The 16,313-nt window shown below is 54.0% G+C and overlaps 4 protein-coding genes across 4 annotated transcripts in view; 3 read left to right on the forward strand and 1 right to left on the reverse strand.

Moving 5' to 3' along the window:
- Positions 1-2,175, forward strand: part of MONBRDRAFT_26942 (uncharacterized protein) — a gene marked incomplete at both ends in the record, with an annotated part of 7,130 nt that extends 4,955 nt beyond the window's left edge. The window contains 5 exons of the mRNA XM_001747277.1: positions 220-303; positions 404-566; positions 680-1,612; positions 1,701-2,002; positions 2,113-2,175. Coding sequence (XP_001747329.1) covers positions 220-303; positions 404-566; positions 680-1,612; positions 1,701-2,002; positions 2,113-2,175 — 1,545 coding nt within the window. The remainder of the gene's footprint in view (positions 1-219; positions 304-403; positions 567-679; positions 1,613-1,700; positions 2,003-2,112) is intronic.
- A 290-nt stretch (positions 2,176-2,465) lies between these two features.
- On the reverse strand, positions 2,466-7,848 carry MONBRDRAFT_33151 (uncharacterized protein; the record flags this gene model as incomplete). Its single annotated transcript, XM_001747376.1, has 15 exons — positions 2,466-3,499; positions 4,117-4,254; positions 4,287-4,395; positions 4,758-4,820; positions 5,320-5,429; positions 5,631-5,694; positions 5,860-6,033; positions 6,146-6,275; positions 6,435-6,565; positions 6,726-6,867; positions 7,016-7,152; positions 7,250-7,338; positions 7,449-7,521; positions 7,624-7,656; positions 7,753-7,848. The coding sequence occupies 15 exons, from the start codon at positions 7,846-7,848 to the stop codon at positions 2,802-2,804; spliced, it is 2,187 nt and encodes a 728-aa protein (XP_001747428.1). The 3' UTR covers positions 2,466-2,801.
- Positions 7,849-8,310: 462 nt separating this feature from the next.
- Positions 8,311-10,442, forward strand: MONBRDRAFT_33152 (uncharacterized protein; the record flags this gene model as incomplete). The annotated part of the gene is made up of 6 exons (XM_001747278.1): positions 8,311-8,501; positions 8,789-8,934; positions 9,128-9,198; positions 9,338-9,496; positions 9,594-9,655; positions 9,798-10,442. The coding sequence occupies 6 exons, from the start codon at positions 8,311-8,313 to the stop codon at positions 10,078-10,080; spliced, it is 912 nt and encodes a 303-aa protein (XP_001747330.1). The 3' UTR covers positions 10,081-10,442.
- A 2,713-nt stretch (positions 10,443-13,155) lies between these two features.
- Positions 13,156-15,703, forward strand: MONBRDRAFT_33153 (uncharacterized protein; the record flags this gene model as incomplete). Its single annotated transcript, XM_001747279.1, has 4 exons — positions 13,156-13,536; positions 13,615-13,780; positions 13,900-14,486; positions 14,787-15,703. The coding sequence occupies 4 exons, from the start codon at positions 13,156-13,158 to the stop codon at positions 15,543-15,545; spliced, it is 1,893 nt and encodes a 630-aa protein (XP_001747331.1). The 3' UTR covers positions 15,546-15,703.
- Between the last annotated feature and the right edge of the window lie 610 nt (positions 15,704-16,313).

Consider the following 16,313-nt stretch of genomic DNA (forward strand, 5'->3'; position numbering starts at 1 on the left):
TGTACTTAGCCGAGCTCACTGAGTGCAAGTAGTGTGGCAGCTACGTCGCTCCATCTACTTTGGACTGAACCAGCGCCTGAGGAAATGGTCCTCTCAACACACATTCAAAGGAACGGCAGTGCCGTGTGCTGCAACGAGCAGAACCAGTCTTCATTTGTAGACTCTGGACTAAATCCGTTCACCACATACAGCTATCGCCTGCGTCACCGCAATGCTCAGGGGTATGGTGCCTGGACTAATTTCTTTACCGTTCAGACGGCGCCTGCGCCGCCCTTGGACGTTCGCCCTCCAGAACTGGTGGCGGTAGGTTTTTTTCTCTTCATTTCTCCATCGTATCGCCGATCTGAACTTGTGCCCAGGCCAAAGCTACACTCCTTCATGACTCATTTACTGGCATGGATAGACGGGTCCCTATACGCTCGAGTTCCGCGTGCCGTTGGTATCAGAAACGAGGGGCCCCATTCTCCTGCGCCGCGTGGATCTGTATGACGATGACCTGGATCAGGTTATTGCAAGCGTGACTTTGGATGCCACTCGCAATGCCTACTTTGAACAACTCGAAGCGGGTAAGCGTTGTGCTTGCTTGCGTGCTCGACCCACCAGCAGAAGCCTGCTCTCGCTCACGGCAATGCCCAACTTGCCAAATCAATGTTTGAAATTTTTGAACTTTTTGTTCAAGCGCACGGCTACTATACACGATTCGTTGTGGCGGTGGATGCACTGGGCGTGCAAGCAACAACTAGTGGCAACTCTATTGTCGCCTACACCGAGTACGACCGGACAAGCCGGCCCTTGGAGTCCAGCATCGTGTCATACAAACTCGATCGTGCCTTCAGCGAGACCCTCTATGACGAAGCCAGCGGAGCCTTTTCAGCTTTGGCGCACGAAGTGAACCAGTCCATCACGGCGCTATTCTCATCCACGATTGGAGACCAACACGTGCGTCAAGTACGTTTCAAGCCAGGCAGCATTGTAGTGGGCGTTCTTCTAGAAACAATGGCTGGGCCACCGCTAGAGACAGTTTTGACTCAGCTTCGGGCAGCAATCAGTGATGGGTCCCTCCAGAACGACATCAATACAGGCAGCTATGCACGGCTGCCAGACGACACGAATCTTGAGACTGCTTTTGGTGCACCAACAACCACGCCCGCGACTGTGCCTACGACTGCATCAACTTCAACTACCACAAATGTTCCTACTTCACGTTCTGACTTGCCCTCAGATTCCTCAACTTCCAAAAGCGCGACCTCGGCATCAGAGCCTGAATCCACCGCTACGGCGACGACAACAACAGTCGCCGCCACCACGACTACTACAACTACTACAACAACTACAACTACTACTACTACTACTACTACTACGACAACTACTACACCGATGCCTTCAACCAGCTCAATACCCAGCCAGAGCGGAACCACCTCAGCAGTTGATACGACGTCACTACCAATGGGCAACGGGCAAACAGCGGGTAGCCAGAGCTCGCAGGCTGGCCTTGGCGGGCCTGCAGCCATTGCTGTGATTTGCAGCTTGGCTGTGGCCATTCTCATCTTGCTTGTGGTCCTGCTGGCTCAACGTCAACGTCTGAAACAAGCTACCTCCAAGGCGGGATTTGGTATGTTGTGTGCTGTCGCCTGACTTGCATGATGGTGCCTGTGTGTCCTCATTGCCTTTTTTTTCCCATGTGACCCGTCCTTTCTTAGCGGCCAACTTCACGTACACACCCTCAGCTTCGCCAGAGAGACCATCGTCCATCGCGATGGCTCACTTTGGGTCCGAGCCTTCCATGGACTTGGTTGAGGAGCAGGCTGATTCGGGATATCTCCGCCTGGGAGGTGCTGATGAGAGCTTGCACGAGGAGGAGGGAAATGCCAATCACGACCAGCCCTACATTCGCTCTGGCTCGCGCTCTTCTGTTCTCTCCAACAATTCTTTGCTAGAGGACATTGCTCTCACGGAACAGAAGCTCAACCAAGTTCATCGTATGCGGGCAAGCGGGCAAATGGTAGGTGCTTGATGATGACCAAAGGCGAAGCGGAAATGCTTGTTTGGCGGGGTCGTTGTTTGTTTGTTTGCTTCTTTCTAACTGAGCGTGCTGTGCCACAACTATGTTAGGATATCGCATCCGTTGACTTTTCGGCATCTAGCACAATGAAGAGTCACTACCACCGCAAGTAATCTAGCTCCCGCCCAATGAAGCGTGGGACCACCCTGCCATCTTAATCACGTCGTCTCTTTTGAGTTTTTGCATCTAATTACGGGCGAGTCCGCTTAATTGTGTCGAATGTCAAACCTCTTCCTTTTTTTAATTGAATCATGCAAACAAAATCGATTGAATTTTGTGGTAGTTTTGTGAAAATGCGGTATATTTATTCACCTTGAAACATCAAAGTTTGCCTCAAAATCAGATCGTTGCTGCCTCGGTCGCCCAGTCATTTCCTTACTCCCGCCGTCATGATAACTCTGTTGTGTGAAAAGATGAATTGCGTCGATTAGGAAAGATAACAATGTGAAAACCAGCGACAGAGGACAGTAAGACGGCGAACAAGGATTATGAAAGAGGAGCCGTCCATCAATCCTACCAAGACACACACTCGGGTGTGTGCCAACGCAGAGCACTGGCCGCGCGAGGCTCAGCGGTAGCTCACATGATTGACCACGAAGCATATACACGCACACACGCACGCACACACGCACACGCAAAGTAGAGGCTAATGTAGGATAAAAATTTTGAGAAAAGAGGCTGAGCACATTGAGGCCGCGCGCTCGCCGGTTGAACGCAAGTGGAGAATGCTTGACGCGACTCAGCTAGAGCTTTCCGGGTCCGAGTCGTGGTGCTCCGGAACCTCAAGCAGGCGATGAATAGCGTCTTCCTCGTCCTCCTCGTCATCCGAGTCGGCGACAGAAAGGAACCATTCGGCAATGCCGTCGAGGGCCGAAGTCAAGGCGGCTGACTCGGCGTCTGAGAGGTGCTTGGAGATGTTGCAGCCAAGCTTGTGCCAGCGCAAGACAATCGAGTCCTCGATGGCACCACGGCGGTAGAGGTCGGGAAGGAGACGCACGTAGACGGGAATGAGAGTTTCAATAGCATCCTGGATGCGACTGTCGTCGGCACTGCTGACAGAGTCATCACCAAAGAGAGGTGGAATGAGTCCCGACTCGTTGGAGGACGAGGAGGGATGGGCGGCTCCGCAGGCAAGGAGGGCAAGTTTGTTCATGGCCTCGCTCGAGTTGCGTTTGGCGGGCGCCGTGCGGTTATGGAACATCTTTTCAAGGCAATGGAAAAAGTTTTGTTGTGCACGAAGGTAGTTGCGGGCGGAGCGTCGTTGCTCCTTTTCGTGGGTGATGAGGTCTGTCAAAAAGTCGGTCATGTCGAGTAGTACGCTGGGTTCGATGACTGCAGCCCGAAACAGCGCGCGCACGCATTTGTTGCCACTATAGCCAAACCGCTCCTGGAGCGTCTGGATAGTCAGAGCGACCTGCTGCCCGTCGGCGTTGTGATCTATAACATGGCATATCGGCGCCATTATTGTGAGTGAGAGGGTGCGACGACCGGGAGAGGAAGAGGGAGGTGCTGGCTTGGCACGGATTTTTAAGGCACGCACCGCGAATTGTTTCGCGAATCTCGAGCGACAGTCGTCGAGGGACAAAGTCGGTCTCGTCCATTCTTGTCGGTGTCGGCGGCGCCTGGGCCACTCAAAGCGCTCAGAAAAGGGCGCTCGTGAGCGCTGGGTTGAGCTGAGCTGAGTGCCTGGGGGTGGGCTGGTTGATGGTCAGAGAGGTAAGTAGGTACCGAAGGTCGGATCAGCAAAGATGCACCACGAAGCTGGAAGATGAAGAATAGCAGCAGCAGCAGCAGCAGCAGCAGCACTTATTGCGCGACGGGAAGGCGGCCAGAAGCACTCGCTGTCCTATTCAACAAAGGCGGAGCTAATCCAGCCAGTCTCGCTGACGACGAGCGAAAAGCAGAGAGCTTCGCCAAAGACCAATAGCAAGCCGTGCCACCGCGATGAAGAAACAGGCAAGCAGCAAAGGCGACGCAGCAAGGGCGACGCAGCAAAGGCGGCGGGGGTGACGAGGCAGCCAAATGTGCAATGACGAGACGACAACGCCGCGCACAGAGAGAGAGCGAGAGAGAGAGAGAGAGAGAGAGAGAGAGCTCTGCAGGAGAGAGAGAGAGAAAGAGAGAGAGGGGGCGGTGTTGGTTGTGGTGGTGAGGCGAAAAGAGAAACACACTTCCAGCTCCACCAGCACAAGCTAAGATAAAAGCCAGATCAGAGATAATGCACAGCTCTCAATCGATGCGGTCGGAACGAGAGAGACACCGCCAAACCCCACACGCATGAGAAAGAGAGAGAGAGAGAGAGAGACACACACACACACACACACACCCTTGAGCTAAATGGTTTAAAAGTGTGACCAAGTGTAACTGGGGGAGTTGGGTGAGGAGGAGTCGGAGGAAAAAATGAGGGTTGGGTTGGGTTTGAAATGGCAGTCGGGTCTGGCAGGCTCGTGGTGGTAACGGGGTGACTGCTGGTGAGGCCGTGGGATTCAGGGGAGGGCTACAGGTTGATGATGACTGGTACAGCTCTATGTCTATGTCTTGCCAGTGCCACCCCTGAATATCGCTTGGTCGCTGACGATTGGGTGTATGACCGCTTTCCCTTTTTTTTTTTTTTTTCCGTGTGAGATTACACACTTGGCTTAGCACGAGGATCAGATGGGTGGCGGGTCCTCCCCAGCCTCGATCCAAGGCATACTTGCCCGTGAAATCCGCCTTGCTCCTTCATGGCGGTCACGATGAGCTTGGGCATAGACGGGCCCTGGAGGAGACCGGACTGAAGGGGGTGATGAGATGACATGATCACATCAGTCTGATGTGTTGCACACGCAACAGTCCCTTCCAACAGCATCACCGGCCTGCAGCCGCACGCTTCGACATGACTTGTAATGATGATAATATTTTAGCACACGGTCGTCCAAGGCACCGAGCTGATCGCTGTCAGGGTGCATTGAACGACCAACTCAGAAGCTTAAAAGGCGTCAACAACGTTGCTTTTCATACCGAGTGTATGTATGGATGATTTCGATATGTCACGTAGGGGGAAACTCAAGAAGATGGGGATGACGACGACCAGCGAAGACAAGTTTTGGCGTTTGGGGATCAACACCAAGACGTCGTCAGCCCTCTGAGCCGCAAGTTGGAAGTCGACTGATCCGTCGCGACGCCAGCAAGAAAGCCCGACGCCGCGATACAATCGCGCTCTGGTTTTGCTGCTCTACCACTTGTTGTTGCAAGTCCTGCCCTGACAAGCCTCTCACCGAGTTCCCTCCCACACCACCCAATTCCCAGGTCACAGGTAGATTCCTGCAGCATTGAGACTGGACGCTTACAGCCCTTTGTGTGGTGTCAAGCTCTTGGTGCTCAAACACTGCGAATGAGGACGTTGAAGCGATGATGATCACGACGACTCTCTTTCGTTTGATTTGTTGTTTTTCGAAAATATGACGCCTGGTCTCAGCTGCTCGGAAAGGGGCATGTTACTTGATCCGTGGGCGTTGCATTTGAGCTCGTTTTGGGTCCGTTTAGTACGCTCAAGGCGCTCCCGTGGTGGCTGCTTAGGCGGGCACACCGACGCCGCAGCACTTTTTGTACTTGCGGCCTGAGCCACAAGAGCAGGGCTCATTGCGACCCACCTGCGCACAACCAAAAGGTGAGGGCGTTAAAACGATTGGAATAGACTGAATCTGAGAAAGCACGTATGCATGCACAAGCGCACGCGCGCACACACACATGCGAGTGCGCAAGCGAGTGCGCTCAGGCGAGCATCTCCAATAGCACCAAGCACCAACGCCACGTACCCGGACCTCCTCCGTTCGCTTGTTGGGGAGATTGATGCCCATCTTCTCGGCCATGGCCTTCAAATTGCGCTCCTGGCGTGCCTCAAAGGCATCCTTCTCACGCTTGGTCGTGGGAAAGCCGTTGGGCAGACGAATGACTTTTTCATTGACCAGCTTGTTGTTGACAAAATGAAGCTATGCGTCCCGCCCAATCAAAAGACAAGAGCAGCCATTGGTCAAAGCGGTTGGGCCATGCGTGCAGGTGTGCACACGCCAACGAGGCCAGTTCACACACACACACACACACCTTGAACTGAGAGCGCTCAATGTGCAGGTCTGCGTAATCCTCCTGCATGTCTCCAAAGCCCGTCAAGATGGTGTCGTCACTGTCGCCAAAGGCCATGCTCAAGCGATGGCAGCCGGCCCAGATGATGCATCTGACGCACACAACCGAGTGGGGGCATGAGATGAGACCGACGCGCGTCAACTGAATCACGCAGCGCACGTTCACACGTGCTAGCGAGAACGGAAACACAGAGGGGCTCTGCCGGTGTATGTGATGCTCGCAGCGCTATACAAAAAGGACAGCCGCGTACCCAAAATGCTCCTTCTGGTCAAACTTCAAACTCAGGTCCGACGACATATCCAGCTGCATGGTGCCAATCTTCACCTTGAACGACGCATCAATGTTCTCGCACTTGTACATTTCCACCATGTGTGTGACAATCTGTAGAAATGGCGCAAGAACGAGCCATTTAATCACCGAACCAACAGAAGCTAGCGCCTCACTCTCTTTCCTTCGCACTCAACCCGCAGTGCGTCTGTCAATTCCAGACCAAGGCTCCGTATTGCCTGATAAACAGACCCATACAACCATGCGGACTGACCTTGGCGTTACAAGCCAGCTTGATGTTGGAGCATGATTGGACAAAGATCTTGGTGGACAGCGAGTTGATCTCAAAAGTGCAGTTTTTGCAGTTTGCCACAATAAGCGTGGCACGGGGATCGACATCTCCTGGGTTGATCACGCTAAGCATCAAGAGCGCATTCCGCCATCACATGAGAATGCGCCTTGCTTGGTGGTAACCTCTGTCTGGGACAGTGAGGCGTTTTTCTCGAGGGGAAAAAAAAAAAAAAGGGTGACCGATTTATCGGGCTCAAAAAAATTCAAACGCACATCTCCTTGTCGACGAGACCCGAATAGACCTTTGAATCCTTGGATTTGGCCGCACCCAACATGGCCTGCATCTTCTTGACATCCTCCTTGGACATCTCCTCACCCTCGGTGTCCGTTTTAGCGCTCGATGTACCCACCTACACCAAAATTGGCCCATCGACGCGTGTACAGAACCGGGTGAGTTGCAAGACCAAGGCGCGAGTCGAGTGATGTTTAGAGTGATGTTCAGGTTACCTTGACAGCAGCCGTGGCTGCGGTGGTTGACACATCTTCCGTGGTGGTGGCGTTGATGCCCTCCTTGCCCAGAACGCGGGATTGTTTGTCTAAGATTGGATCAGGCCAAGCGTGCAAGCCGTCAGCTATGCTTAAGCCAAAAAAGGGGGTGCCGAGTGGCGTATGCTTGGAAGCTGGAGACCCAAAAGCAGAAACCAACCCCAGACGGTACCGCGCACTTGCTCTGCCTGCAGCTCGGCAAGACGCTGCTCAATGGCATCAACAAAGCCCTCCTGCCAACGTCAAACAATGGGCCGAGCATGAGTGCTAGAAGGCTGGCATGTTTTTCTGCTTTGGAGCAGCGCAATGCATCAATATGAACGGCACAAACATACGCCTTGTTCTGCGGTCTTTTCAGCCTCGGCAGCCTAAAAGTATGCCAGACAAGGACCACAAACGACGAGTGATGCCTCTGCAAAACGAAGGCACTCAAAAGAGGGCGCAAGGTCACCGCGCCACCGTACCGTGGCTGTCGCCTTGGGATCCTGATCCGCCATGATGAGCTGGGTCTGTTGCACGCACGACAAAAAAACTTGACCTACAGCCCGGTCCACAATCATGTTTGCAACCAAAGGTGAGCGATGGAGAGAGATACGTCGTCGTACAGAGCCTGCCCTGCGAGCGGCTAGCGATCAGCTGCCACATCACGCTTGGGCCAGTCCCGCCCCCCTTTGGACGCTTGCCTGAAACCCGGCGTAACTTTGCAGGCAGCCCATTCAAATTGCAACCAGTCCCCCCCCACCCCCTCTCCCTCATGCATGCACCGTTGTAGTCGCAGCCCTGCTAGGCGATACCCGCCCCGCCGTCGCCCCGACCCCTGACCCCTCCTCCGTTTCGATCCAGCTCATTCATCTCACACACACACACACTCACTCTCTCTCTCTCTCTCTCTCTCTCTCTCTCTCTTTTACCTGTGTGAACAACAATAGGAAAATCAGCCAAAATGATCAAAAAAATCTTTCTTTCCGTATGCGGTGCTGTGTGTCAGATCCGGACCAAAGTTGGCTCATGGAGTGGGAAGTATGTTGACAACAGCTGTTGTAACATCATCCGCTAACTACCTGATGTCATTGTATCGCGGCAACCTCAACCCTCAAACATTCACAGCGTGTTGCTCTCTCTCTCTCTCTCTCTCTCTCTCTCTCTCTCTCATCTCTCTCATCTCTCATAAATTTCAAGCATCGCCGTCATCGTCGTCGTCGTCGTGTATTCAGTCGGTGTCCTCACGAGCTTGGGACGGGTGCCTGTCTTCTTGGCTTTACGTGCGGGTGTGGAGCTTGCGTGGGATACGAGGATTGATTGGAGGGACGCTTGGGGGTGGGATCGGCTGCCCATACCACGTCCCGTCGGCGTCACGAGGAGGGCGTTCTTGAGGCACACTGCTAGCGCCTTGCGAGGCTGACAGACCGTCACGCGCCCCGCACTACTGGTTGTCCCTGCCTCGCTTTTATCGTGCAGTGGAGGTGCGCGGTTCGCTCTTTCGGTGTTGTCCCCGGCTAGCTGTTCTCTCAGCTCAGCCAGAACCAGCGCCATGACCAGTTTGGAAGCTTTCAAGAACAAAAGCCTGCATGACCCGGGTACCCTGCTACCTTCGCCCTCCAAGGCTTCTGTCGAAGATACCCCCGTCTCTTTACGCATCTTTGCAGGTTTGTGACCCCAGCCGTTGCTCAAGTCAAAACCAACCCAACCACGGACCTTGACCCGAAGAGCATTGGCTCGACACGCATACACCCTCACCCCATCAACACGCTTCTTCTTCTTCTTCTTCTTCTTCTTCTTCTTCTTCTTCTTCTTCTTCTTCTTCTTCTCCTCCTCCTCCTTCTTGTTTTGCACGCCTAGGTGATGCCATGGTCTCGCCAGGATCCACCTACAAGGCCATTTTGGCCACCCCCTCCACGTCAACCACCGAGGTACCGGACCTGCTGCCCAGCAAGCTTCCACAGTGCATATAAATTTCACACTTATGTACAAGCACCGTCGTTCTTAGCGAAGACGGCATCTTGCCCGATCGACTCATCCCACTCACCGCACCTTTCGGCTCCAACAAAGGTTATTCGCCGCGCGCTCGAGCGCTATGAGTGCAGTGAGGATCCGGCACTCTTTGAGCTGCATTTTGTGCGCTTTGATGAGAGGACCGGCAAGATTGCTAAACAGGGATCCTTAACTAAGCTCCTACTTGGCCCCACTTCGGATACTCAAACCTGCATCGTACGTCTCCTTCAGGCTGGCCAAGGGTCTGCTTCACTACAACACAGTCATCAACAAATGCCTTCGACTCTTCTGCTCTTCTGGATCCCCCCATTAGGTGCTTGAGGATGACGTCAAGCCCGTTCTCGTTGCCGAATGGTACTCATCAGAGACCCGCCGGTTCGTTGCTCGTCCCATCCAAGGCCTCTGCCGCAAACCACGCGGTTCCGTGTGGCAACACCCGCGAGGCAAAAAAAGACAAACTTCTCAACTTCGCCCTGAGCTCATGACTTGGCACATATGTTGTTGTGCATGTTGTTAGATTTGAGCTGGCGCGCAAGCCAGCCTCCAGCGCGCCAACGCCTGAACGGGGCATGCGTCGCAAGACATCAATGCTTTCCTTCCGCCGCAAACGCCCGCCGTCCCGTCCCAACGCCTTTATGGCCGTGGCCGAGGCTGGGGTTGACAACACACGCCGTCATTCCCAGGAAATGTCTACCACGCCATCGGCCTCACGACCGAGTCCCGGTGCCATGCTGGCCGCGCCAGCCACCCCACAGAGCTTAACAAAGCGCCCCTCGGCGCGGTTTGAGACGGATCTGTAATTCTGCAACGACCTCGCCCCCTCTTTCCGAACTGTCTTGGTTTCGTGGGGCTCCATCTTTTTGATGATTGTGTCCTTTGATTTTGCCTCCTCCTCCCGAACTTTTGACCTTACCTTGTGCTGTCGCTCGTCGAATGTGTGATGTGATACCTTTCTCCACCTTGCTGGCTCGCACTCTTTTGAGTCCGAAGGGGGCACCCATGTGGGCTTCTGTTTTCATCGTCTGTATGTCCATCGCCCATCCTTCTGCCCATGTATCCAAGGTTATCCAACCTGGGCTTTGCCCCACCCGATGCAGCGCTTATGCGCATGGTACATACATACTAGGCTTTTTGATCCCAAAAATTGATCCTGTGTATCCCGTCCCCCTGCGCTCTCCCAACGACCTGATTGGCTTGCAGCGCTTGCATGCAAAAGCACTCTCGAAATGAGGGAGGGACAGCCGCCGGTAACGGCTCATTTGGAGGAAACAGCATTGAAGGACAGCAGTTTAGAACAGTCTGGCAAAAATGTTTGCCCTGGTGAGCTAAACTCCGGCTTTTGGGGCACTGGAGGAAGGAGATTGAATTCAGAGTGAAAGGGGGTGTTTCTTTTGGGGAGGTGGATGGGAAAAGAAGAGGTAGAAGGCACGGCAGACGAATGGACAGAGATACAATGACAGGTATGCATGCACCTGGTGCCAGAAGGACACAAAGAAGTACATTAACATGTAAGCTCGTCACGCCACCATGGTCCTTTCCAAAGTCCGTACGACGGACCAGTTGCAGGAGAGAGACGCCAGCAATGAAACCTAAACACACCCTGTTGCCTCAAAGGCGACAACCCGTGGGGAAGGTCGCCAAGGCTGGGCAACAGAGAAAAGCACACGCACGGGAAAGAAAACGAGGAACAAAGAGAAGAGAAGAGCATCGCTCCCTTGGACATGGATCACGCAGGCGGGCAATGTCAACGCCTTTGGCTGGACACATTGTCACGGTTGCCGTGTTTGGTGCGCGGGCAGGCGTCTAAAAGCATTATCCCCTTCTTCTGCGTCCAGGAGGTGGCGCGATCCAAGAAAGACAAGAACAGGCACATATGCAAACGATCAACAAAGGAGGAACAATCGATCGTTGGCAAGTCAACGGGCTTTAGCAGCATCCATCACCAGCTGCCGCCTGCGCAGAGGCGCCACCGTCTTCCTCCACCTCAACACGGTGTGGATCTCGTCGTCGACGCCCAGAGTCCGTGGTACCGTGCTGTGCGAGCATGGCTGCAAACGTGGCCACGGCAGTGCACGAAAAATAAGCGGTGAGGTGCAGCCAGGGTTGAGTCGGGCAAAGGAGATGCCCGCGAACAGAGACGAGGGCCAGGCCAGGAACAAGGGCACACACTCTTGGTGAGTTCCTTGAACATTTCTTCAATGCCTTTGTTCTGTTTGGCCGATGTTTGAAAGTGGACGGCACCCACTGACGCGACATAGCTACAACGGCCGAACAGAGGAAAAATGAGACCCGAGTCCGGAGGCGTTGGACGCAGAGCGGCAACACTCCCACACTCCGGCGCGCATCCCGTGGTGCGCGCGCCCGGGTGTACATGACTTGATGTTGTGGAAAACTCGCGCTGCGAAGCTTGGCTTGCTGGATCTTGTTCATCAGACGTGGCAGCCAGTTGTTGTACGAGTCGCAACTGCCTCTTCTTGCGGTGCGATGGCTGCAGCTCGTGGCTGTGCTCTCTCCAATCATCTGCTGGGTTAGCGTTTGGTTGCCCTATGGTTGCTGACACGCCAGAGGGGAGCACGGTGACTGCAGCAAAGGTCACCGCAGTCTTCCCTGGCAGCCGATCCTGGCCTCGCGGATCCATAAAAGTCTGGAAGCCGTTTTTGTGAAATCTATTTCAATGCCGCGCACAAACAGTGAGGCGTTTCCAACATCGCGCGCACAGCAGTGCGATGTGCTCCACGACAAGCTGGAGTCCTAATGTAGGCATCCTACCTTTGATCTCTGACGATGTGGCTGATCCTGCGACGTTGGATCCAACGGCGCTGCATTGCGCATGGCGGCTGCCATTGGCGGAGGTGTGGGCGTCAACGGAGGCTCACCGCGCCACGTGGCAAACGCATTTAGCACCTGCCTGCGCCTGACGCGACGTTTACTGACTGGCTGATTCTGATTCTGGTGTCGCGCACGTCAGTGACGCCTCGTGCCAAACGAAAAACCGTCTCTGGGGGCCGTGGGATCGCAAGGTGTCGGCGGCGAGTGGTTGAGCATGTGCACAGCAGCAGCTGCCTCGGTCTGTGTGGACAACAGAGGCTCGCATGTTGGGCATATGGACAGCAGCAGCTGCCTCAGTCTGCGTGGACAACAGAGGCTCGCGTGTTGGGCATATGGACAGCAGCAGCTGCCTCGGTCTGCGTGGACAACAGAGGCTCGCGTGTCTTAGATGCGGTAGCTCCAGAGCTCGATGTAGCAGCTGGCGTGTTTGATGGCATGGGATGCTGTGGTATGCTGTGGCATGGCTGCCGCAGACGTCTGTGGTGCAAGGGCGCCAACTGTCACAGCTCGTGCTGGAGGTGCGAGCTGTGCAGATGCCTCGTTTGTAAATGTTATACCTGTGTCCAAGTAACAGCGTCAGCAAGGGGCTGGGCGAGATGCAGAAGGTTGAAAGTACCAAAAAAAAAACATACATCCGGATACACAGCCAGCATCGACAAGAGGCTTACCGGCGCAGGTGATAAGCAGCTCATGCGTCTGTGAGCAGACGCTTGTCAAGGAATGAACGGACTTGTTTGCATCAATGTCGTTGGAGACAGGTGTGCACTTGTCCACGACAGCCAAGAGCTTGGCCAATGATCTGTTGGCCTTGGCACCCTGTGCACTCGACATCGACGAAATTACAATTACAAAAAAAACGTTCTCGACCACTGTGAGACCCGCCATCATCTAATTTTAGCGCATAAGCAGCCGTTGGAAATGGCGGGAAAGATTTGTCGACTTGCATTTTTCTTCTTCTTCTTCTTTTTTTTGGGGGTTTTTCTTGGTTTTTTTTTTTTCTTTTTCTTGGAAGGGGTGTGGGGCGTTGCTCTTTGGCATCCCGCATCATGGACGATCCATCGGATGACCTGCAGCGGTTGCATCTTGTGGAAAGAGCCACTGGGCAGTTTGAAAGCGAAGGGCAAGCCACCCAAAGTGAGCCTGAAACGCGCCGAGCCGAGCAAGCAACCGAGGACGAAGAGCGCGCAGAGCCAGCAGCCGAAGTGCGCGCAGAGCCAGCAGCCGAAGTGCGCGCAGAGCCAGCAGCCGAAGCACACGAAGACGAGCTAGCAATCGAAACTGCTCGGCTGAAAGCGCGCGAAGCCGAGCTCGAAACTGCGCGGCTGAACGCCGAAACTGCGCGGCTGTACGCCGCAGCGCGCGAAGCCGAGGCCGAAGAGCGCAAAGCCGAGCGCCTCGAAAAGAAACGGACGTTGTGCAGTGAAAAGGTTTGTCGTGCTCCGTCTCGCTGTGAGACCACCTACCACCTCTGCGCACGCCAGCCTCACTTGATCTGCGTTCACTAGATCGCAATTTTGGAAAACATCTTTTGCGGCCTCACTACGACCCACACCATGGCCCTGCGAAAGAAGATGATGGCATTCAATGATGATCAATTTCATAACTTTGTCGTCTGTCTTATCAACAACGAAACCTCACCCCAGACGATGAAGAAACATTTTCCCTTGAAAGGTGTGTTTGACGTTGTGTGTCACCCATTCCAGGTCTGCTGTCGGTCATTGTTGGGTGCACCTGCATACAGTTGGTGAGCCACCGCACTCACATGACCGTCTTTGATTGCACGTGTGCAGGCTTTACGTGGCAAACAAGAGAATCAGTTGCTAACGCGATGCCCTCAGTAGCGCCCTCATCTACCCCGACTCTGACCGATGCATATGAAAAGCTCGGTTGCATCGTCGCAGAGCTTCCCTGCAGTCACCACTACTACGCAGCGAAAATCGTCAAGCACATCGATGAGCTTTGCGCGGATGACAAGCGGACGATCGACAAGAAGTTGATCGAAGACCTCAAGTGGGCGGTCGATGTTGAGCGACATTCCCGATTGCCTCAGCTCCAGCAGGAGAGCGACATTTCTTCCCGATTGACTATCGTGCTGCAGCACCACTTTGGCCTGGACTTTGTCCATCAATATTCGATTGGCGACAAGAACACCCATGTCGATTGGGCGGGCTTTGACCAGAACCACCACGTTGTTGTCATGGGCGAGTGCAAAAAGGACAAGCAGCCTTTCCATCAATATGGAGGACAGGTTGCCAATGAACTCGAGCGACTGGGAGCCATTGCTACACGGTATGAGAGCGACAGCGAGTCCAATGGACTGGATGGCCGGAAGTCCACAGAGTGGCCCATTGTCAACATCAACGTGGTGGGAGACCATGTGAGCGCATACCTGGTCTTGACGATTTCTGGTGAGCGCTGGGCGGCGGTCGAGGAAGTCTTACCATCATTTCTGCCATCACTTGGGGTTGACAGTGCCAACAAAAAGAAGAAGTATTCCGGAGTGTTTTTTTTGCGCCTCGGGTGTGCAAGCTTGTACAAAAATTCGAGGCAGGTCGAGTGCATCTTGCAAGCGTGCAAGGAGTTTGTGCTTGGTGATCAGGCAAGCTTGCTGGCTGACGCGCAGAAAACAAGATCGCGGCCATTCTTGCCTCGACAACCATTTCCTTGCCCTTTTAAGGACCTCTGCGAGAAAGATTTGCAATTGCACAAATCGTTTGGTCCCAGCGTGCAGGTCTACAGCGACGAGAAGCAACTCAAGGTGTTGTACAAGCACTTTGACTACTGGGGTCGCTTGCCAGGCCTCTGCAGTGCTTTGAGCAATGGCTTACGTGCCGCAGATTGCCGCCACCCGCCCGACGGCCGAATCCTGGAAAAGCTCGCTCAACTGGATGTGACGGGCTCCTTCTATCAGGAGTGGAAGGTGACGAAGCTTGCAACTGCCGTGCATGTGCTCAGCTACCCTTACGTGGAGCTGGCGCCCCCCAGCAAGCTCGAGCAACTGGCCCAGGTCATCCGCCAATTGGAGGCCATACACAGCGTTGGCTTTGTGCACGGCGACATTCTCCCTCGCAACATTCTTTTTTGCAGTGCCTGGGAGGGGCATCCAGCGGCCTTTCTCATTGATTTTGATCTCGGCCGGTTTCTCGACGACAACCCTGTCTATGTCTGCAATTTTGCCGTGGAGGCGGGGGCGCTGAAGCCGTATCGTCACAAGGGTGCAGTGCCAAGTTCGAGGATGTACAAGAAGCACGATGGTTTTGCTTTGGCACGTGTCATGGAGGGCTTTTTAGAGGATGACGACTCTCGTCAGAAGCTGGTGGCTGCGCTGGAGGAGCTTAGCTTGGCTGACGCTGCCGATCTGTGTATGAAGTGCAAGCTTTTGTCTGAGTTTAAGATTTCTGTGCCGGGCAAGGCGACCGGAAGTCCTCGTAAGTGAGCCAACTCAAGGGTGTGTTTGCCGATCTTGACCCAATTTCTGTCCACGTTTTTCTGTTAAAGCCGTGTTATCATGTTTTGACTGCGCGTTGTATTGAAAGCTGACTGCATGAATGAAAGCCATACTTCTTCACTCCCAAGAGGCAGCCTACCAAATTGATTGTGCCAAGCAGTGCGCCTAATGCAAACACTGTAGCTGCTAGCAGCCGCAGACCAATCGATCTCAGATCCCGACACCACGATACCTTTGCAATTCGCTCCTGTTGCGCCGAAGCAGCGGCACCGAGCTTGATCGCTGTCGGAACCTCATGGTGCTTTGCTCACACACACACACACACATACAATCGTCAGTGCGAGCGGACACACTTTACAACGATGCGGGCCGTTCCTACTCAACCCTGTGCCCGTCCTTGGCAAACGCCAGCTGACTTGGTCTTCCTGCTTCTAGTGCGACTACTGCGCTTCACATCCGTTTCGACACACACACACACACACACACACACACACACACACACACACACACACACACACACACACACACACACACAATCCCTACTGTGCTCCCTTTAAAAAAATTAAAAAAAACAGTCTTGACGAAGCCTTGATAATTTCTTATACAACCCCAATCAAACGAACAGGGTGAAATCACCACAAAAAAAGCCAATTTTTCGGGGACGTGGTGACGGAAGAGTGTTGGTGTGGCATTTGCAAATCAGGAAGGAGCTCGGGTCAGGAAGGAGATCGGGACGGGTACATGGTGGCTCCATCC

The sequence above is a fragment of the Monosiga brevicollis genome, genomic scaffold, assembly GCF_000002865.3.
Source record: "Monosiga brevicollis MX1 MONBRscaffold_16 genomic scaffold, whole genome shotgun sequence".
NCBI lineage: Eukaryota > Choanoflagellata > Craspedida > Salpingoecidae > Monosiga > Monosiga brevicollis.